Here is a 22,724-nt window from a genome sequence, read left to right on the forward strand (position 1 = left end):
TAGATCAAACCAAAAATCAGTTCGTTGGTATCACTGGTCACTTATAAAAAATATAATTTATGTTCTAACAATAAAATGTCCTGTTGTTTACAGGAATCTATTTGACATGTATAAGGAAATGTGGGAATGTTTAAATATTTAAAATATACTAGAAGTACTGAGGAATCCAGCTCCTGGTTAAAAACCTACATCATTTTTTCCCAACCATAGCCTTTCCCTACAGGCCTTGCAGGGAAAGCAGCCCTCCCACACCAGCCTGGGTGGAAGTCTCTGAGGGGAGTTGCAGCCAAAGTCTCAGGAACCCCTGGTTGGCTACCTCTTTCACATATTTGCATTCCAACTTCAGATGCCTTCATTCCAAGGTCTCCTTATCTGATGACCTAGAGGTCATCTTCAGGCCTCTGTGGAACTTCCTCATGGGGAGGAGAGGAACGCCTTGAAAATACTTTCTCCACTCTCCAACCCTAGTGCTTTCCCACTCCCAGCCCTTCCACTTCCCACTCCCAGCCCTTCCACTTCACCCTCCCGCCCCACCCAGGGTCCATAAGAGGCTTTTGCTGAGCCTTTTGTCTGGGCTCCCTTAATAGTCAGGAGACCACCCCCCATCTCCACCCCAGCCTGTGCTCATTTATCTGACACTCAACCGGTGCACCAGTCCAGGAGGGAACATATAACAGGTGAAGTTAGTGCTTTCTCCACTTTAAGCCTCTTTCTTGTATGATTTAAGAAATAATAGTACAGTATCCAAAACCAAGTAGTCTCCCCTTTTAGATATTCAAATCAAAGAGAAGCATTGTGTTACATCTGGGTTGCAGTCAGTAATCCTGATGAATGGATTTGACTTACACTGACATTTCCCCCCATTGGTGGGATCACCATAGAAGCCAGATATGCAGGTCTCGCAATGCTTGCCCGTGGTCAGGTTCTCACACTTCTCACAGATACTCTGATTAATGCATTTGCTGTGGCCATTGCACTGGCAAGCTGAAAGAAAAATAATTTTTTTTGGTCCCATTATACAACTGATGGAGTAAGTTCCACAAGATTATTTGTAACTAAGATCCTTATTGCCTCTAAACACAAAATCAATGAAACTGGCTCACTAAAAAGTAGTTTGAAAAATAAGATAAAAAAAAGAGCTAGTGTGTGAGATTCACAAATATATCACAGTAAGAAGAAAGTCCAAAGGCAGTAAAAATAATTTTTGTTGCTATTCACTATAAAAGCAATATGTATATCACAGTCTGCTTAAAGCTTATATTCAATAATAAAATGGTTGGCCAGGCCCGGAGCAGCAGCTGCCAGGCTGGGAGCGGCCAGGCCCGGAGCGGCCGGGACCGGAGCAACCGGGCCCAGAGCAGCCGGGTAGGGTGCGGCCAGGCCCGGAGCAGCAGCAGCCAAGTCCAGAGCAACTAGGTCGGGAGCGGCAGTGACCAGACCCGGAGCAGCTGGTTGTGGAACGAACCAGAGCAACAGAGGCCAGGCCCAGAGCAGCCAGGCCCGGGACAGCTCGCTCCTTGCCTGCCCCTGCCCCACGGCTGCCTCTCAGACATGGCTGGAAACTTTTGTGGGAACTTGAGGGTCTGCTGAATCAAGTGATGAAGGCTTAGATCTGGATGTGTTGAGTTAGTATAACGCTGGGGTGTTGATCTGTGAGTGCCTTGGGTGGGGCCTGGATGAGGCTGGTTGACCTATTTAGAAATGTCTTTTGTGTGAAATGTATCATTGGGCATGTGGAGGTATTATTGATATGAGAAAATGCTAAGTAACTGATTTACTATCTGAAAAGGGATTTACTATCGGGGAAAGGGAGGAAGAGACTGAACATAAACTGCACCTATGGATGAGGACAATGGGGGATGGGGAGGGGGCGGAGGGTAGGGTGGGAACCTGGGGGAGGGGGGAAGAAATGAGGAACCTTTGTAATAATATGAACAATAAAGATTGATTTAAAAAAAATAATAATAATAATAAAATGGTTTTCTCTGGGTTTTTTTATTTTTCTCCTAACAACTGCCAAGATGTATTTTTAAGTAAAAAGCAAACTGTAGAACTACATCATATACATAGCATTTTTTAATTTTTAAACCTTACCCTAGGACATTTCTTTCATTGATTTTTAGAGAGGGGAAGGAAAGGAGGGAGGGGAAGAGAGAAAGAAAAGGGGAAGGGGAAAAAGGGAGAGAGAGAAATATAAATGTGAGAGACACATGGATTGGTTGTATCCTACACATACCCTAACCAGGGCCAGGGACCGAGCCTGTAACCCAGGCACACACCCTTGACCAGAAATCGAACCTGTGACCATTGGGTGTGAAGGCCAGTGTGCTAACCACTTAGAAACACTGGCCTGGCAGTATTTTTTAATTTAAAAAATATACACTGGTATATCTAGAGATATCTGTATCAAACTGTTAAAAGTTTTTACTTCTCTGATGAACTGTAGATGAGAAGAGGAATTTGTTTTTATTTTATCTACATCTATAATATTTAGTTTTTTATAATGAATTTATTTCATTACTTTTGTAATGAATGTTAGCAAAACAACTCACTTGAAATTTTATTATTTTCATTAACTGAAAATAAAAATATCTGTCATGTACAATTACTTTTCCAAAAATGATGTTATTTTTTTTCTTAAAGGAAATCCATATAAGTAATGTAGCTTTCAAGTTTTTATTCTTTGCATATAGGTAGTGAAACACTTGATTTTGAATACACAAGACATCTTACCTGGACAATGAATAAAAGACCAGTTGTATCTGCTGTCCTCCAGACACATGCTGGAATTGAGAAGGGGCTGTGGGTAGAAATTTCCTATAGGGGCCTGAGAAGCCATCTTCACTGGTCCTTTATAGGAGCCCTCTATGCATTTCCCTTTGCCAGTATTGCTGGGATCAGTACACCAGCCGCAGCCTGGTTGCTCCAAGCAATGACTACAGGTACAGTAGCCTGAACAATTTTCAGCTGTTAAGGAAACACAAGTTGCAATTCACTATCTCCTACAGATCTGAATTCATTGTATTTAAATCACCTTTTTCTTTAACATATTATTCAGTTTCTGTTGAGTCAAAATTCCTATTCTATTGTGACTGTTTAAATGGCATAATAAATTTGAAGAACCCAATATCTTGTTCTACATGTATTAGGGACTCCTCCCCTCTCTCAATCTCAAAATGATGGAGCCAAAAGGGACCTGAGAGGTCACCTACTGAAAAGCACTTACTTTATGAGTTAGAAGATTAAGATGTGGAGACCAGCATGGCCAGCATGGCTCAGTGGTTGAGAATTGACCTTTGAACCAGGTGGTCATGGCTTGGTTCCCAGTCGGTGTACATGCCCAGGTTATGGGCTTGACCCCCAGTGTGAGGTGTGCAGGAGGCAGCCAATCAATGATTCTCTCTCATCAGTGACGTTTCTACCTCTTTCTCCCATCCTCTCTGAAATCAATAAAAATATAGTATTTTAAAAATGATGTGGAGGTCATACAGGATGGAGAAATATGATACTGAAGTTGAGCAATTATTTCTGTACTCTGTGACCTATCCTACATTTATTTACTTGTATCATTGTGCTTCATTCTATATGAAGATTATCATCAAACAGTCTATCAACAGATCTGAGCTGAAGGTCAGGTCCAGTTTTGTCCCTCAAATGTCCAGAGGCTGACAGCACCGCCTTATTGCAAGAGTTGTCACCCGTACACATCGCACTCATTAGTGCCTAGAGCTCACTTTTCACTTACGGGGACAGCTGCTCATGGTATACCACTCCATACACTGGCCATAAGGGAAGGAGGCCACATAGGCATTGGAGTCCACACACTGCTTCATGTTGCTGCACCACATGCACTCGGAGCTGCCACTGGTGCACTCTCCACACGCCGTCCTCAAAGCACACGGCATGCGGCACTGCTTGGTGCTGTGGTTCGCTGGGAAGTAAACACAAGAGAGGCACTTAGAACTCCCACCATGTTGGCTAAGGTCAAAGTCTTTTCAGTATGGGTTGTGAACAAGCTAATCTTTCCATTCAAGTAGGGGTTCTAAAGCTCCTCAAAATATATGGGACCTAGGATAAACTTCAGGGCTTTTACAACCCATCTGAATATGCAAAATCACATCTTTGTATATTTTAGGGAGGAAGGACCACAGCATTCATTAAATACAAAGCACTCAGGATCCAAAATGGCTACAAAGCTCTCCTACAGGAAGTTTAGAAGTAATATTTTAAGGTGACTCCTACAGTGCTATAAATTCTCTTCTATACTTCTTGTTCCTCATATTATGGTCCCTTCCTAAAATGAGACGTGATATCCATGGAGTCCAGCCTCCCAAAAGTGCCCAGAAAATTCCACCTATTATTTGTGAACTCTCTGCAGGAGGAGAACACTTGTCTTGGGCTTATCTGTGTGCTGTAGGTACTGCTCCTATGCCTGCCTTTAAGCCTTAATGTAGCCCAGAAGAGAGGTTCAACCCATGAAGCTACTCAAAGTGTTTGTTCCTTCACTTCTCAAGTACAGCTTTAGCACATCAGGTTTGCTTCTGTTTTCTGTCACAGAAGTGCGCTCATCTTTTTTCTCCCTACTGACACATCTTTCTGTCCACTGTCCCTTTTGTCCCCTACGTCAGTTCTGATCTTGCCTTTGCTTTTATTTGTATTTTTGGTTCTTTCTTCCACAGTATTTCTCTGCCAACACAAGAAATTAACCTTTTAGAGCAAGTCTCAATTTTTTTGAGTTCAACAAACCAATCAATCTCATTGTTAATTAGAACATTAGGTTCTCTGAGTAGTATTAGTTATTTTTTTTAAGTTTATGGGTCATACTATTCTGAACCAGAGACAATTTCCTTCTGCTTTTAAAATTCTGGGTTATACTCTGCTTCATATTGTTAAAAATCAATACTCAATCTGTTTCTCATGAATATTTTACATATATCAATACTATGCCTGCTATGGTTTCTCTTTCAATGAACTTCCAGTAATGCATAATTCCCATATACTTACCATGCTTTTCACAGACACTACCATTGAGTGGGTTGATGCAGGTTGCAGCCTTCAGGCCCCGAGTACTGGGTTCTGATAAGATTCCACAGAATCCAGCATCACTGGGCTCAAATGGCATCCACTGTATCGAACTATTTGTGAATGGGGACATATCTTCCCAGCACCAGTAGGACACATTGATCTTCCGAAGGCCAACCCATGGGGTCAAGGTCAGCTTCGTCTGTAGGCAAAAGAAACACAGATATGAATATAAACAATATTTTGACCAAAACAGGCTTCTAAATAAAAACCATTAAGTTACAAATATCCCAAAGATACAGGAAAATTTCCCTATCCACTGACTCAGCCATTACAGATAAGGACAGACCATCATTTTTATGTTATATATCATGCTTGGCCCTTCAATATGGTATTTTTACAAAGGACAAAAATATAGCTCAGAGAATATATAAAAAATTTCACAGAGATTAGTGGCAAAACAATAATAAAGGTCCAAAATTTCTACATCATATAATATGCTATGAAGAGATAGCCACCCCCACACTTGGTTTAAATATCTATCCATACATGAAATAATCTTGCCAATATTCCTGAAATACTGGTTATGTGTCTATCCTCAGAATCATTAAGTAAACCTGTTTTGGGGCACTAAAAAGCTCAGATGACTGGAGATTCCCATCTTCAGCTGGGGGGTAAGGATTGGCATTGAATTTTTTTTTAAAAAATATATTTTATTGATTTTTTTACAGAGAGGAGGAGAGAGGGATAGAGAGCTAGATATGTCGACCAGCTACCTCCTGCACACCCTCCTCCAGGGATGTGCCACAACCAATGTACATGCCCTTGACGGGAATCGAACCCGGGACCCTTCAGTCCACAGACCGACGCTCTACCACTGAGCCAAACCGGTTTTGGCGGCATTGAATTTTATAGGGAATAATGGGATAGTAAACCCCTGAGAGAGTCTCTGTCTGGTGTTCCACTGAAATTTCCTTCCTGTTGCATTAACAAATTCTTCTAAAATAAAAGTACAAAGGTTAGCCCAGAAATGAAAGATAGTCCTAATTTTGCCAGTTAAAAAATAAAATGTAGCCGGGACCGGTTTGGCTCAGTGGATAGAACGTAGGCCTGGGGACTGAAAGGTCCCGGGTTCGATTCCGGTCAAGGGCATGTACCTTGGTTGCGGGCGCATCCCCAGTAGGAAGTGTGCAAGAGGCAGCTGATCGGTGATTCTCTCTCATCGATGTTTCTAACTTTCTAGCCCTCTCTCTTCCTCTCTGTGAAAAATCAATAAAATATATTTAAAAATAATAAATAAATAAATAAATAAAATGTAGCCAAAACCGGTTTGGCTCAGTGGATAGAGCATTGGCCTGCGGTCTGAAAGGTTCCCAGGTTCGATTCCGGTCGAGGGCATGTACCTTGGTTGTGGGCACATCCCCAGTAGGGGGGTGTGCAAGAGGCAGCTGATCGATGATTCTCTCTCATCGATGTTTCTAACTCTCTATCCCTCTTCTCTTCCTCTGTAAAAAAAAAAAAATCAATAAAATATAAAAAATAAATAAATAAAATGTATGATGTATTTCCATTTTTGAGGAAAAAATATGCATGCCTATTGAAAGACCTACAAGAAATAGACATACCCCAAAGTAGTTATTTTTAGTTGTAATGAGAAATATTTATTCTATTTTTAATGTTACTATTTTCTAAATTTCCTTTGAAATGTGTATTATTTTTTAAGGAAATAAAACAAATAAAGTTAATGCTTTTTAAAAGTTCTTCAATAACTTCCCTTTGCTTTCCTGATAAAACTCAAAGTAATTAGCATTGCAGACAAGGCCTCTCAGAATTTGGCCTTGATTCCTCATAAGACACCACTATAGCAATTCCCTTCCACCCAGCCGGCAGCTCACCCCTCAAACTACTAAAGTGTTTAAAATGTTAAAGTAAGAAAGAAGGTATTAAAAGAAGATAATCTGACAGTGCAAGTTCCAGTGTTACACAGCACTTCTCCAAGTGAGCTGTGTTCATGCCCTCAGTAGATAACAGATGTAGTTCTGAGGATTTTAACTCACCATGCTCTGCGATGATTGCATTATTCGCAGCTGCTTAATGACAAAGTCTATCTTCTTCTGGGTTGTAAGAGAAGCCAACAGGGCATTGTGGTTCCTACAGGACAATTTAGCTGTGTCATAAGTCTCCTTGGCCGTAGTAATTTTCAAACACATGTTTACAACCAAATGCCAGCCACTGCCACAGATATTTTCTTTTGTAAAGGATGGAGAGAAAGGAAAAAAAAAATTAGAAATCACATAAAACTACTACATTACCCATGTGAATTAACAAAAAACTAAATGTTTTGGTGATTTGCATTCTAGGTACTTCCTTAGGATATAGTGAGAGTATTAGACACATTACTAAGGACCAAGTACAGAATATGAGAGTTTTAAATGCTTTAAAAAATTAGTCATATTTCCTAGATCTCAAAAATGAGGCCAACCCTCCTATGTCTTAGAAAAAAACATTTGTTTGGTTTCAGTGTTGATTTTATAGATAGCCTTTTTAAAAACAATTAAGAATCAAACTAAAATTTAAGAGCAGAAAAATAAATATGGATATTGGAAGGCTGGAATTAAAAACTGCAAGAAGAGAAATGAGTTGGTGAATGGACAAGTCTATTTTTTAAAAGCTGCATTGTTTTCACATCAAGTATAAAATCAAGTGCAAAATTATCCCAAAAGTAAAGTGAAAAGATCCTTTTTTTTTGGGAGGGGAACCCCAAAGTGACAGAGCTGTAGAAAACAAGGCAAGCCTGTAATCTGCTACTGTGACTGCCCTAAACCCACTCAAAGAACTGCACAGAAGTTGAGAATACTTCTTGGAAGACAATGAGCAAAGCAACTTCACCAGAATCAAAGTACTCTGGAGACACCATCAATAATGCTCATTACCAGTCAGATCAATGAAAGGTACAGTATCATGGGGCAGGGATCATTTAAGAGCAGATAAACACTTGCTCCTCGAGTGTGGCATCAATGTCACAGCTTGTTCAAATGTAGATTCTGAGCCCCACCCTAGATCTGTGTCAGAATCTGACTTATGGAAAGATCCCCAGGTCCTCAGCTATGCATTTAAGTTTGAGATGCAATGAGACAAAGAAGAAGACCACTCATACAAGCTGAATCAACTACTTCCAAAGGACATTCACAAGGAGCCTGGTGGAGCCCAATTTCCCTTAACATGCCTCAGCTGTTGCATGGAGCCACAGAAGTCCCCCTTCCTGGATATCTTGGTTAAGCAAATATATCATACAGTTTTAGTTATGGCTGGTTGGCCCCGGACCCCCTAACTCATCACCCCAAACCTCAGAAGTGCCATAAATTAAGGTATTCAGGGCTGGAGATCACCCCAGGAGATGCTGTGGACACAGGCATCTCTCCTCTCCTTCCTGTCAGAAGGTGCAGGCCATCTAATCCCAGTGGTCAATAAGAAATAAGTACTCTTCATTAGGTGCCCAGCAGAATGGCTGATGAGACTGCTGCATTATATTCCTGGGTTTGCACAGAAGAGGCAGGGTGAAAACAATGGAGTGGGCTCCATGATACAGAATCATTTGATTCTCCAGAGCAGCAGATGATGTTTCACTTTGTTTCAAAAGACAGTAGGAGCATACTTAAGAAAAAAAAATGTATTTTTGTCTTATAACCACAATATTGGTAAGAGGGAAGAAATGGATAAAATGAGCTTATCCCCCGCCCCTGCTGGGTTTAGACAAGTCTTTGGACTCTCCCATACACATACACACACATCCAGATGCCCCTCTACGGCTTACCGGGCAGGGCGATGCACTCCTGATTGCGGGGCTCCCACTGGCAGTTCTGGTCCAGGGCACAGCTCCTACAGCTGGTCTTCTTGTTACAGTAGTACATGGGGTTATCCTTGGGGCAGTTCTCATACTTGGAAACGGAGATCTAGAACACAGTGGACAAAAGCTTTCTTCTTATATCCATAGAAAGAACTCATGGTAAGGACAAACTGGATACTAAAAATCGAATTAAAGAAGCAAACGGCAAATGGATATATAAATAAGATTCATAGGAAGCTGCACCACAGTGAAAACACTTTAGGGAAAGGTTCTACTGAAGGTCATGCCTTTACCCAGCAAGGAAGTCATTCACTCTTAAACATGCTTCATGCTTCAACCTGCTCATGTTTAAAATTGGAATGTTGAATTTAATGCTTTTCAAATACCTTCCAAACAGGCTAAATTTATAGTCTACTGTTTTACAGACTATCAAAGAATGTCTTATAAATTGTCAAAGGCTGTAAAAGTTGAGTCATCATCTTTGTTGCCTTCTAACCTACATAAAAAATTACAAATATTAAACTTTAATTATGCTAAACCAAAATATAACAACTATAATAATAAAAGCATAATATGCTACTTAGACTAGACTCTTCTGGATGACCTTGTGGTCAAAGCCAGGGCTGTGAGGGAAGCCTGGTGCACGAAATTCATGCATGGGGTTGGGGGGAGAGGGGGTGACAGTGTCCCTCAGCCCAGCCTGCACCCTCTCCAATCTGAGACCCCTCGAGGGATGTCCGACTGCCCATTTAGGCCCGATCCAGGACTGCTGGCTCCCAACTGCTCGCCTGCCTGCCTTCCTGATTGCCCCTAACCACTTCGGCCTGCCAGCGTGATCACCCCTAACCACTATCATGCCAGCCTGATTGATGTCTAACTGCTCCCCTGCCAGCCTGTTTGCCCTCAACTTCCCTCCTCTGCCGGCCTGGTCACCTCTAACTGCCCTCCCCTGCAGGGTTGATTGCCTCTAACTGCCCTTCCTTGAAGGCCTGGTCCCTCCCAACTGCCCTCCCTTGCAGGCCTGGTCCCTCCCAACTGCCCTCCCCTACTGTGTGTCCACATGGGGGCAGCTATTGTGTATTGGAGCGATGATCAATCTGCATATTACTCTTTTATTAGATAGGTTAGAGGCCTGGTGCACGGGTAGGGGCCAGCTGGTTTGCCCTGAAGGGTGTCCCGGATCAGGGTGAGGGTTCCCTTGGGGCATTGGGCAGCCTGGGTGAGGGACCTGTGGTGGTTTGCAGGCCAGCCACATCCCCTGGCGACTCAAGCGGAGGCTCTGGTATCTGGAATTTATTTACCTTCTACAATTGAAACTTTGTAGCTTTGAGTGCAGGCCTAGGCCAGCAAGGGCAGGAGGAAAGCTTGGCTTCCTCTGTTGCCAGGGAAACCAAAGCCTCCCTCCTGCTCTCTGTGGCTGTAGCCATCTTGGTTGGGTTTATTTGCATACTCACTCTTTTGTATTTTAGTTGTATTTTATTGAAATTGTTGTGTGAGACTGCAGTTAGGTGTTACCTATGCCACCATCTTGGATTCTCCTACCCTGCATACTCACTCTGATTGGCTGGTGGGCATGGCTTGTGGGTGTTGTGTGTTGATGGTTAATTTACATATTACTCTTTTATTAGGTAGGATATTATTTTCACAATTCAATGTGGCTACTACATGCCTTTTAGTCTCAAATATAACTTGCTTCCAAAACCTTGCATAGGCAGAATTCACCAAGCCTCACACCAGCTCTAGTACTTAACCATGGCTAGGGAGTGGGGCATACTCAAAACACCAGTCTTCCTTCTTCTAAAACACCACAGGTCAATCCTGTGACAAGGACCTTTGGAATTAGAATGCACTGGGCATCTCTTCCTAAAAGAAAACTTGAGCAATAATAAAAATCCAAGTCTACAGTGAAGGTTTTAAAAATAACTCCAGGTCAGTTTTTATAACATTCACACAGTAATCTAAACATAACCCCACTCTGGACTTTTCCATCCTCTGAAATCTTTAAGAGACAGCCCCTGACCTGGCCTTCCGCGCAGCTGTGGTTCTTAGGGACACAATATTCGTTGCACCAGTGGCAGTCATTGGTGTTGGCTGTGCAGCTATAACAATCCGTGTGCTGGTCACATCTGTCATGGGCAAAAGCTATGAAGAGAAGAAAAAATCATCAACTGTGACAGCTCTTCCTTAGAAAAGTCACAGGCCATTACAGCTTCTGTTGAGCACAATCTGAGACTAAGGCCAAAAAAAAATGTAAGAAGTGTCAGGAAGTAAAATGATGAGTGCAACTGGTAGGAAAATTTACCTGTCAGGTTAAAATAGATTTAGAAATAAATAAATAATCTGAAAAAAACACTATTTTGTACCCACTCCCCCCAACAAAAGTACACAGAAAATGAAAAACAAAGAGAGGCTAATTTACTTTAACAATGAGATGAAATGGAAGTAGCTATGATTCTTTAAATATTTTTCTTCCCAAGAAAAAAATCAACTAACAATAGAATGAACACAATAGAAAGAGCTTTCCTGGAGCCAAACAAAGTAAAATAGAAGACCAAACCATTCCTCCCAGCTATAAACACAAGGCTAATCTGGGCACAGCAAGTAGACAGCACCACAGAACCCCAAAGGAGGCATTTGGCTGAGCTGCATTTTCTACACATACATGTAAGTCCAAGAGTGTAATTTTGAAAACTTCTAGGCTACTGAAGACTTGTTGCATCGCTTACTGACCCTAGATAGATCAAGCTCAGCAACAAAAAAGAAGCTGCACAACCATATTGCCTTATGTGTTGAATCACTCATGGACATAGCACATGGTGGAATCCGTGGATAAGAGTATTATAGGTAGGGCCCACCCTCACAAAGACTCCAGCATCCTGCTCCTTAGGTTGTTCTTCCTGCCCTGGTCATCACCCCGAAGACTGAGTCCAAACAGAAAGCAGAGTGAACCAGAAAGGCAACATTTGAGATGAGTTAACATAAAATGAGGTCATACTGAACCACCTAAGGTAAGTGAATATTATTTCCTATAAGCTTTCACCTTTAGTTTGAACTTTAAAAATGTGGTTAAAAAATAACTATATCACTGATTTTATCCCTTTTAGGAGACAGGGACTAACCCTACCAGATTCTGATAATCTCATTTCTCCAGCACTCACCAGCCCACAGTGAACCTGGAAGGTTGCCTGGGTATTCTTACTACAGATTTATGTTCAGCTTTTTTTTTTTTTTAATATATTTTATTGATTTTTTACAGAGAGGAAGAGAAAGGGCTAGAGAGCCAGAAACATCGATGCGAGAGAATCATCGATCAGCTGCCTCTTGCACACCCCCTACTGAGGATGTGCCCGCAACCAACGTACAGGCCCTTGACTGGAATCGAACCTGGGACCTTTCAGTACGTAGGCCGACACTCTATCCGTTGAGCCAAACTGGTTTCGGCTTATGTTCAGCTTTGAAAGCTGCCATAACTCTCATGGTAACTCTATACCAACCCTAATGGTTAAGAAATTCAATCAACATACTTTAAATTAATTGAAGTGAACAAATATTCTGCAGAGACATTTTCCTTACTCTTAATAGACTTTCTCACATATTACTTTGGATTGTGTCAGAGCACAAGGGTAAAAAGTAGGCAAAATGAAAAAAGTTTGGAAAGCATAAGAGGTTGTTCTAGAAGCAGGGATCACTACTCATCATCAGCAACTGTCTGTCATGCTGTCACTACTGTGCCCAACTTGAGAAGTTAGAAAACAATAGTACTTTGCAAAGACAGCAACTTTATCTCTATCTATGAGAGTAATAGCTTTTACTGGGTTGGCCCTCTTCTTCTCATCCTTAACATTAGAACTGCATAACACAATATGGTAGTCACTACCCACATGTAGTTCTTTTTTTTATTAATCTCACCCGAGGATATTTTTTCATTGGTTTTTAGAAAGAGTGGAAGGGAGGGGGAGATATAGATGTGAGAGAGACACATCGATTGGTTGCCTTCCACACATACCCTGACCAGGGCTGGGGATCGAGCCTGCAAGTACATGCCTCCTTGACCAGAATTGAACCTCCCTTCACTCTATGGGCCGATGCTCTATCCCCTGAGCCAAAATGGCTACGGTCACATGTAATTTTTAATTTACATTAATTAAAATTAAAATTTCAGTTCTTCGGTCATATCAGTCTCATTCCAAAGTACTTGATAAGCACATGTCACTAGTAGCCATCATATTGAGACAGTGCAAATATAGAACATTTCCATCAACACAAACCAATTTCAGCCAGGTTCTGGAATTGGTATACAGAGTCTATGCAAAGCCAAGGAGGTTTTTGTCTCTATGATTTGCAGATAGGTTGTAGGAGCCACATGGCATCCTCCTAACCATTGTAAAGATGTTTACAAACCAATTATTCATAAAGCCTTTGCATAAGTTATTATTGAATATTTTTGGATAATAACATGAAATCTAAAAAGTGTACATATGCTAAATGCCTTCATGATTCAGATAAAATGAGAACTCAAATTAATTTAAAGAAGAAAAAAAAACATACTTCTTTTGGAAAAACATTCTGATTTTAACTTTTCTTCTTGTGCTTCTGTTGCTAACTCCCAGGAAATACACTGAGATGACCCTGTGTCCCACACACACCGGATGCCAGGTCCTGCTGCTAGACAAGCAGCTTCACTCTGGTGTGCTTCACACCGTTCCGAGGTAAATACCAGGATGTCACTGAGGAGGAGACTATTGAAGCCGCCAAACACATACATGGTGCTAAAAGGAAAAACAAAAAAGGGAGAGTAGTTTACTAAAACCTTAAGTAAACAAAGTCATGATATACTATTTCAATCTTCAGACAAACCTTATATATTGATAGTTCTGTAAGAAATTATTTTTTCAGGATCTCAAAAGATATTCTTATACCTTTCCCTCTCATCTTTCTCACTCAACTACCCTGGGTAGGGTCCCTAGGCCTGGCTGGTGATCAGGGCCAATCAGCTTCCCTGCCTCCCCACCTCCTCTTTCCCTCGTTCCCTCAGCGCCCGTTGCTGCCACTGGTTGCCCACCATGTTCCATGTCACCCCCAGGTGGTCAGCACATATCATAGCCAGCAACTGAACTCCCAGTCGAACTCCCAAAGGGACACTTTGTATACTAGCCATATATATAGATTTCAGAGAGGAAGGGAAAGGGATAGAGAGACCAAAACATCAATAATGAGAATCATCGATTGGCTCCCTTCTACACACCCCTTACTAAGGAGGATCGAGCCTGCAACCCAGGCATGTGCCCTTGGCCGGAATTGAACCTGGGACCCTTTAGTCCGCAGGCGACACTCTATTCACTGAGCCAAACCAGCTAGAGCTGTCATGTGTTTTTTGCATGTTTGTGCTTTATGTTGGTGATTCTGCTGTTTTAAATGGCCCCAAAGCAATAGTGTTGAAGTGTTGTCCAGGATGTGGCTTATGGAGAAAATACGTACATGCATTAGATGAGTCATTTAAGCATGAGTCATAGTGCTGTTGACTATGAGCTCAATGTTAATGAATCAACAATATATACATAAATAAGGTGTGTCATTAAACAAAAACACACACAAAACAAAATTATAAATTGATTAGTTGATGAAAATGTAAGAGACTTGCAATAACCTAACCCTGAATTTCTCTGGGTGTAAAAACTCAATATTCTCAAATTCAGTGTTTGTGGTGATGTTATAGAATATAATTATGCCACAAAAATGATAACCAACTATATTCTGATGGCATTTTATGCCAGGGAGCTTCAAAATAATCAGGAATGGGTTAGGGTTTAAAATTTCCATAATAAAAAGTTTTAACATTAAAAAAAAACAACAATCTATAAGTACATGATTTATCTGCATTTTACCTAAAACATTTTTTGATATTTTAAGACTATATTAAATTTCTAGCATTAATATTAAAATTGGGTCTATTACCTCTTACATATTAACATGTAATAATGATTTTAATTTGTTCTTAGACTAAGGGTAAAAAAAAAATCTAATAGAATCATTCATAGTCTCTGTTTCTAAAAAGAACAAAATCCAAACCATCCTATTCATTTAGACATTTTTTTCAGAAATATCTAGTTGACATGTATAAAGAAATTTCTGGTTTCTGCTCCTCAGCCTCTAAGAGTCAGTAGAAAGCTCAGCTATACCTCTCAGCTGCTTCAACTGGATGAGGAAACCCCCATAGGCTAAAGCAGCTCAATTTATCTCTTTGAACTCTATTTATCTCTTATTATCTTTTTACTAGAGGCCCAGTGCACAAAATTCATGCATGGGGAGGGGGGATTGTTTCCTCAGTCCAGCTTGCACCCTCTCCAATCTAAGATCCCACTCACAATCTGGGACTGCTGACTCCCAACCACTCACCTGCCTGCAAGCCTGATCACCCCCTAACCACTCCCCTGCCAGCCTAATCAATGCCTAACTGCTCCCCTTCTGGCCCGATTGCCCCAACTGCTTTCCCCTGCTGGCTCAATTACCCCCAACTGGCCTCCCCTGCTGGCCATCTTTGACTACATGGGAATGACCATCTTGTGCAAAGGTGTGAGGGTCAATCTGCATATTACCTCTTTATTATGTAGGATTTTTAAATATTTTTATTTATTTCAGAGAGGAAGGAAGAGGGAGAGAGAGAAATATCAATTCTGAGAGAGAAGCACTGATTGGCTGCCTCCTGCATGCCCCACACAGGGGATCGAGCCCACCATGCAGACATGTGCTCTGACTGGGAATAGAACCCCGACTTCCTGGTTCCTAGGTTGATGCTCAACCACTAAGCCACACTGGCCAGATGACTCATTGCTTATTTTCTGCTCAGTATTTCTTCATTATCTTGTTAAATCCTTACTGTATACTTTTTAGTTGTCTTTTAATGGGAAACTTCATTGGCTGATGCCAGAAGTGAAAGTCCTCCTTCGGTCCAGTGTCAAGATTTTCAACCTTTTAAGTGAAGCCCAATTCATCTTTGGAAACATGATGATGTAAGTCTCTGGTGGTTGGAATGCTATGTTTGAACAAAGCTGCAAGCAGCTCAGAAGGTAACGGAGAAGGCCCTCGCTATCTATTTTTTAACAGATCCCTCAGCAAAGAGTATAATCCTTACCAGCTTAAATTGTTTAAGCAAAACCACTGGCTGATTACTAAACAACAATGACCTAGGAAGTCAGATTGAAAAATAAAAACAAAAAAAACTACTAGAAAAATCAGCAAACAGACTCCATAGAATTAGTCTAGGCAAGCCACTAAACAAACAACAAAAACAATAGTTGGTGGTGATGGTGGGGAAATCAGAACCATATTTGCTACAATATATTGCCAAAAATGTTTAGTTTTCAACAAAAGCTATGCAAAGAAACAAAAAATATGACCCATACAGAGGAGACAAAACAATCAATCAAAACTGTTTCACCCGAGCTGATTTGGCTCAGTAAACAGAGCGTAGGCCTGTGGACTGAAGGGCCCTGGGTTCTATTCCAGTCAAGGGCACATGCCTGGGTTGCAGGCTCAATCCCCAATAGGGGATGTGCAGGAGGCAGCTGATCAATGATTCTCTCTCAGCACTGATGTTTCTATATCTCTTTCCCTCTCCCTTCCTCTCTGAAATCAATAAAAATATTTTTAAATGGGTGAAAACTTCCAAAATTTTAATAAAATGACTAATTTATACACCCATAAAGCTCACCCAACTCCAGATTGACACAAAAAGGATCCACACTTAAACACATTATTACCAAGATGCCTTCTTTTTCTTTCTTTTTCTTTCTTTCTTTCTTTCTTTCTTTCTTTCTTTCTTTCTTTCTTTCTTTTTTTTTTTTTTAGAAAGAAAGAGAAACATCAATTGGTTGCCTCTGTATGAATGTGGGAATTGAACCCACAACTTAGGTATGTGTCCTGACTAGGAATGGAACACATGATCTTTTGGTATATGGGACAATATTCGAATCCACTGATTACACCAGCCAGGGCATGGCCTAAAATTGTAAAAGGTGAAGTAAACAACAGTAATAACAGCAGAAACAAAATGAGAAAAATTAACATGATTAGGCTATTAACAAATAAAAAATCTTTAAAGTACAGTTTAGGGAACAGTGGAAAGGCCACTCTGAATGGGCCTTATTTAGAGCCTTCTCCAGGGCAGGCTGGTAAAAAGCGCTGTTAGTTTGGGCTAGGCATTTTGACCAATGCAATGCAGACTTCACATTATTAGGGACTATAAACTTGTTCTATATGAAGCTTCACAATCTCCCCATCTCTGTTCCCCTACCTTATTCTCTCCTATTTGATGTGCCCTCTCTCTTTTTTAAAAAACTCCTTACCATTCAGATCTAAGTTCCATGAACAGTAGAAAATGACAGAGGGCATAAGACAGTAATTGCACATAACTTTTGTGGTCCCATGCATTCAGACAACATAGCATACTCCTGCATGCTAACAAAAAAAGCATGGCATTAAAAGAAATTCAAATGTATATAAAATATTTTAAATATAAATCAGGAAATTCATGCCTACGTAATTCTGTGAAAAATGAACAAGGTGGGAAAATGCTGAGAATAATATGCAAACCCAATTCAATTTCTTCATATTTTACTTCATTTTCATTTTAAACCCAAGAGAAAAGGAAAAAACACTTCTTTTCCAATTACCTGTTGTGTAGGACTGCTGAGTGGCCAAATCTGTTGACATCATGATGCAGATCAGGTCTGGGAAGCACTGACCAGCGGTCACAAGCTGGGAGCAAGAAAAACACATTTCAAATGAGACTGCCATTCATCATCGGTAGGAAGTAGCGTTTTCTTTGGGAAGAAGACTACACAAACGCAATCACATAAAATGTTTCTCTTGCTTTTTCTGAGTCACACCTTCATTACTGAGGTAAAATGCAGCAGCAGCAGAATAGCAAAGTGTGGAAGAAAGGCAGGACCAGGCGGAAATTCTAATTAGCGAATCCAACATCCCTGACACCCACACCACTCACCCTGTTGCCTATCAATTTCACTCACTAGAATGTTTTTTAACTTAAGCAAAATTTTCAGACCTTATGTAAGTAAAACATATGGGTTCTATAATTATTTTCCACTCTATACTGACTTGCCCAAATGGTAGCTAAAATAGGAAAATACAGGCGGAAAATTAAAACTTAAAAAAAATTCAAACTTTCTTTAAATTTTCAAAAGTCCTTTTGTAGAGCCCTGGCTGGTGAGGTTCAAGAGGATGGCACATTGTCCTGTCCACTGAAAGGTGGTGGGTTCAATTCCTGGTCAGGGCACATACCTGGTTTGTGGATTCAATGATCCCTAGTTAGGGCAACTACAAGAGGTAACCAATGTTTCTCTCTCACATCGATATTTCTCTCTCTCTCCCTTTCTCTCTCTAAAATCAATAAAAAGCATATTCTCAGGTGAGAAAAATAAAATGAAATAAAATAAAAGTCCTTCCCTAGATCTCTTAGATCTACTAATTTTCCTTTGTTCTGATCCAGGCTATCAACTTAACTTCTCTTGCTGGTAAACCACACCAAACTCACACGCACTGTCTGCTTCCAAAATATTTAAGAAATTCACACTCCCTAAGCAAAGGTTCTTCTATTCAATCCAGACATTTATTCAACCTTGACAACAACAGCTTTCATTTCTTTCTCCTACCAGCCCACTCTGTGGTCTTCCTCACATGGAGAACAGAGGCTTCTTGCCACCCACCTTGCTTCCTTCCCTAAAACCACAGTGTGGCAAAGTCCCTTTCTTCTTAGTGCACTGGCTTTCATCACAGCATTTAAATATGCCCAAACCCTGGCCAGTATGGCTCAATTGGTTGACTGGTGTCCCGTGTTCTGAGGGGCTACAGGTTCAATTTCTGGTCAGGGCATGTGGGAGGCAGCCAGTAGATGTTGCCCTCTCACATCAATGTTTCTCTCTGTCACCCTTTCCCTTCTTCTCTCTCCAAAAACAGTAATAAAAAGATATGTTTAAAAATTAAAAATAAATAAAGATGCCCAAGAAGGTACTCAACTCTCCCCTTCTTCCCCTCACAGATAAATTTTTTTAAATTAAAATAGTCAATATTCGCCGAAACCGGTTTGGCTCAATGGATAGAGCGTCGGCTTGGGGACTGAGGGGACCCCGGTTCGATTCCGGTCAAGGGCATGTACCTTGGTTGCGGGCACATCCCCAGTAGGGGGTGTGCAAGAGGCAGCTGATTGATGACTCTCATCGATGTTTCTAGCTCTCTCTCTCTCTCCCTTCCTCTCTGTACAAAATCAATAAAATATATTTTTAAAATAGTCAATATTCACTGTGTAGATCTCACCTTGTTATTTTTTAGCCTCCTGCAATCTGAATTACTCATCCATATCTAAAGAATCTATCTATCTATATAAAAGCCTAAGCAACCGAGCAACTGAATGACCAGTCATCCGGTCACTATGATGTGCACTGACCACCAGGGAGCAGATGCTCAATGCAGGAGCTTCCCCCTGGTGGTCAGTGTGCTCTCACAGCAGGAGCGTCGCTCAGCTGACCGATGGGTGCCAGATGCAGGGCTCACAGCTGGCTGCCGCAGCCCGGAGACCACAGTGGAATGGCAGCAGGCCCAATCGGGTTGGGATGAGCAGGAGCTGCAGGCAGGAGCAACAGGTGGCGTTGGACTACCAGTTTCAGCCCAATCCCCGCAGGCTATGCCAAGGGACCCCACCGATGCACAAATCCATGCACTGGGCCTTTAGTAATAAATAACATCTGTTGCTAGATCTGAAAGACTCTCCAGGATTTATTTTAATCCATTTGCAGCCATTGTTAACAGTTCCCTTGTAGGATGCCAATTTTGCCTCACTTTCCTCCTACTCTTCCTACATGCTTTCATAGTCTGCATGCTGTTTCTGACTTCTTTATCCATATATCTGTCCTCTGGCTCTTTGCTCATCCCTGATGACATTTGTCCCCTATAGAATTCTATCCTGGAGCTTCCCACTAATCTCGGTACTGCTCTATCCCATAGTCATCTCCAGCTGAACATTCTCCCAAATTCATCTTACTCACCTTGTCCCAGCCCCATCCGGTACTTCTATTTCCAGCCTTGGTAAAAGGCACCTCTACGGTGGCTCACACTAGATACCTGGGAATCAAGATGCTTTCATCTCTCTCAAAATATACCCCAGATAATTCTCAAGTTCCTAGGAGTTCTCAAAACCATCTATCTCTTTATCCTCATGGCCCCTTCCACCGCCTTAGTTCAAACCCTCCTCAATACTTCAGCCTTAAAATTTCCATCTTGCCCTTCCCAACTACTTACGCATGCCACAAAGAGATCTTTCTAAAACCAAATACAATTCTGTCACCTCCTCTGTAAGATTCTTCAAAAAGCCTAAACTCCTCATCATGACATCACAGGTCTCTCAGGATGTAACCAGTCTGATAGCTGCTTGGGTCTCTAGTTCAGTTGAAGCCATTCCTCTCCTATGTGCAGCTATAATACCGCCAAAACTATTTACAGACCTCAAGTATGGAATGGTCCCTTTTTGTCTCCATTGAGAAGTCCACCTAACTTCACTTAGCTGACTTCCCAGTGTTCCAGGATCCAGCCTAAAGGACATCTTCTCAAAAAGGCTTTCCCCAACTATAACCCTTTTCCCTATACATTAGGAATGTTCATAGGTACTCTCATACATTCATCTTAGAGCAAGTAACACCATGAATTGCAATTATATTGTATACTCGGTTCTCTACCTCCCACCCTATGAGGCCAAGGGCAATGTACAATAGAAGCTCAGTGGCTGGCACAGAAATGAACATCCAATGATGATATTTATCCAAAAGAATAGCAAGCATTTATTCTGCATGAACAAATACTGCCCTCTTCTGGAAAAATGTATTACCACACTAGAATTTTTAAAAATGTGAAATTGGTATCTAGGGAACCAACTTAACACAATGTGGTGGTTAACAACTACATGACACTACGTCTGTAGCACAGGAGAGACCAGTTATCCCAACTCATCCTCAAAAATTAACATTCAATGCTGAAACCAGTTTGGCTCAGTGGTAGAGCGTCGGTCTGCGGACTGAAAGGTCCCAGGTTCGATTCCGGTCAAGGGCATGTACATTGGCTATGGGCACATCCCTGGTAGGGGGTGTGCAAGAGGCAGCTGGTCGATGTTTCTCTCTCATCAATGTTTCTAGCTCTCTATCTCTCTCCCTTCCTCTCTGTAAAAATCAATAAAATATATTTAAAAAATTAACATTCGATGTATATTCAACTACTTAAAGGAGTGACTTCAAAAAAAATGTAATACAGAAGTCATGTTTTTTAATAGATGCAACATTAGTCAAATTAACATAAAAATACTATTTAGGCCTCTTTCAAATGGCCTGACCATTTTTAACTAGGAATATTTTCCATTTCCTTTAAAATGTTACTTATAGACAAAAAAGACTCTTGAAAATAAAGTGTTTTGGGGAAACTTACCAATGTCATAAGCCATGAAATCTGAAGAAAAGCATTTGGCGCCATGGCTCATGGATGTGTCATTGTGTGTGTTTCCTCCAAACACCAGCATGGTTCCACTCACTATCACAGCTGTGTGCAAGTAACGGAAAAATTGGCTGTCCTTAAGAATGGTCCTTTTGAGATTTAAAAATAATAAATACAAGTTTAGTTTTTTATAATACTTATCACCTATTCACTAATGCAAACATAACCTTGTTAGTTTTTTTTTGTTAATCCTCACCCAAAGATATTTTTGCCAATGATTTTTAGAGACAGTGAAAAGGAAGTGCGGGGGGGGGGGGGGGGGGGAGAGAAGTGAGAGAGAATGAGAGAGAGAGAGAGAGAGAGAGAGAGAGAGAGAGAGAAACACACATGGATTGTTTATGCTAGGGGATTGTACCTACAACCCAACTATATACACTTTGATCCAAGGGCTGAAACTCTAACCACTGAACCAAACTAACCAGGGCAACATAATCACTTATATATATATATATATTGATTTCAGAGAGGAAGGGAGAGGGAGTGAGAGAAACATCAATGATGAGAACCACTGATTGGCTGCCTCCTGCACGCCCCCTACTGGGGATCAACGACCCTGCAACCCAGGCTTGTGCCCTTGACAGGAATCGAACCCGGGACCCTTCAACTGATGTTCTATCCACTGAGCAGAACTGGTTAGGGTACATAACCATTTTCTTAAGTTCATATCCAAATGTTCGAATACTTCTGGATTTTCCCCTGCATATAACTTTCTTAATAATAACTAAACATGTAAAATCTTAAAGACTTATGAGAATTTTGACAAAATATATTAAGAGACTTAAAAATTGATGACCTTATCATTGTAGTTTCTGGATAGTAATCACATGGAAAGCAGACAGAAGCTTATGCACAATAGCCGAGACCAGTTTGGCTCAGTGGATAGAGTGTCGGCCTGCGGACTGAAAGGTCCCAGGTTTGATTCCGGTCATGGGCATGTACCTTGGTTGCAGGTGCATCCCCAGTAGGGGGTGTACAAGAGGCAGCTGATGGATGATTCTCTCTCATCAATGTTTCTAACTCTCTATCCCTCTCTCTTCCTCTCTGTAAAAAAATCAATAAAATATATATTTTTTTAAAAGAAGTTTATGCACAATGCTTTATCAGTAAAACAAAAGCTAGAAACCAAAATGTTCAACTGTACAGGCACAGTATACTTACACAATGGAGTATTACACAGCCATTGAAAGTGACAGAATATAAAACTGATCCACAATATGGTCTCAAGTATGTATGGAAATACAAAGAGAAACTTGCTTTTTAATTATATTATTTCATATCTCAAATTTGCTTTACATTTATTAAG

At 41.0% G+C, this 22,724-nt stretch overlaps 1 protein-coding gene across 2 annotated transcripts in view; it reads right to left on the bottom strand.

Annotated features, from left to right (window-relative positions):
- Positions 1 to 22,724, bottom strand: part of ATRN (attractin) — a 113,626-nt gene that overhangs the window by 44,033 nt on the left and 46,869 nt on the right. For both annotated transcript variants that reach the window (XM_084887674.1, XM_084887673.1), the window contains exons 10-19: positions 21,356 to 21,510; positions 17,542 to 17,626; positions 13,418 to 13,638; positions 10,890 to 11,011; positions 8,837 to 8,975; positions 7,080 to 7,270; positions 5,005 to 5,224; positions 3,746 to 3,931; positions 2,734 to 2,967; positions 847 to 984 (exon numbers count right to left, since the gene is read on the bottom strand). In XM_084887674.1, coding sequence (XP_084743800.1) covers positions 847 to 984; positions 2,734 to 2,967; positions 3,746 to 3,931; positions 5,005 to 5,224; positions 7,080 to 7,270; positions 8,837 to 8,975; positions 10,890 to 11,011; positions 13,418 to 13,638; positions 17,542 to 17,626; positions 21,356 to 21,510 — 1,691 coding nt within the window. The remainder of the gene's footprint in view (positions 1 to 846; positions 985 to 2,733; positions 2,968 to 3,745; positions 3,932 to 5,004; positions 5,225 to 7,079; positions 7,271 to 8,836; positions 8,976 to 10,889; positions 11,012 to 13,417; positions 13,639 to 17,541; positions 17,627 to 21,355; positions 21,511 to 22,724) is intronic.

This window comes from Pipistrellus hanaki (assembly GCF_964339955.1).
Source record: "Pipistrellus hanaki genome assembly, chromosome: 6".
NCBI classification, from domain to species: domain Eukaryota; kingdom Metazoa; phylum Chordata; class Mammalia; order Chiroptera; family Vespertilionidae; genus Pipistrellus; species Pipistrellus hanaki.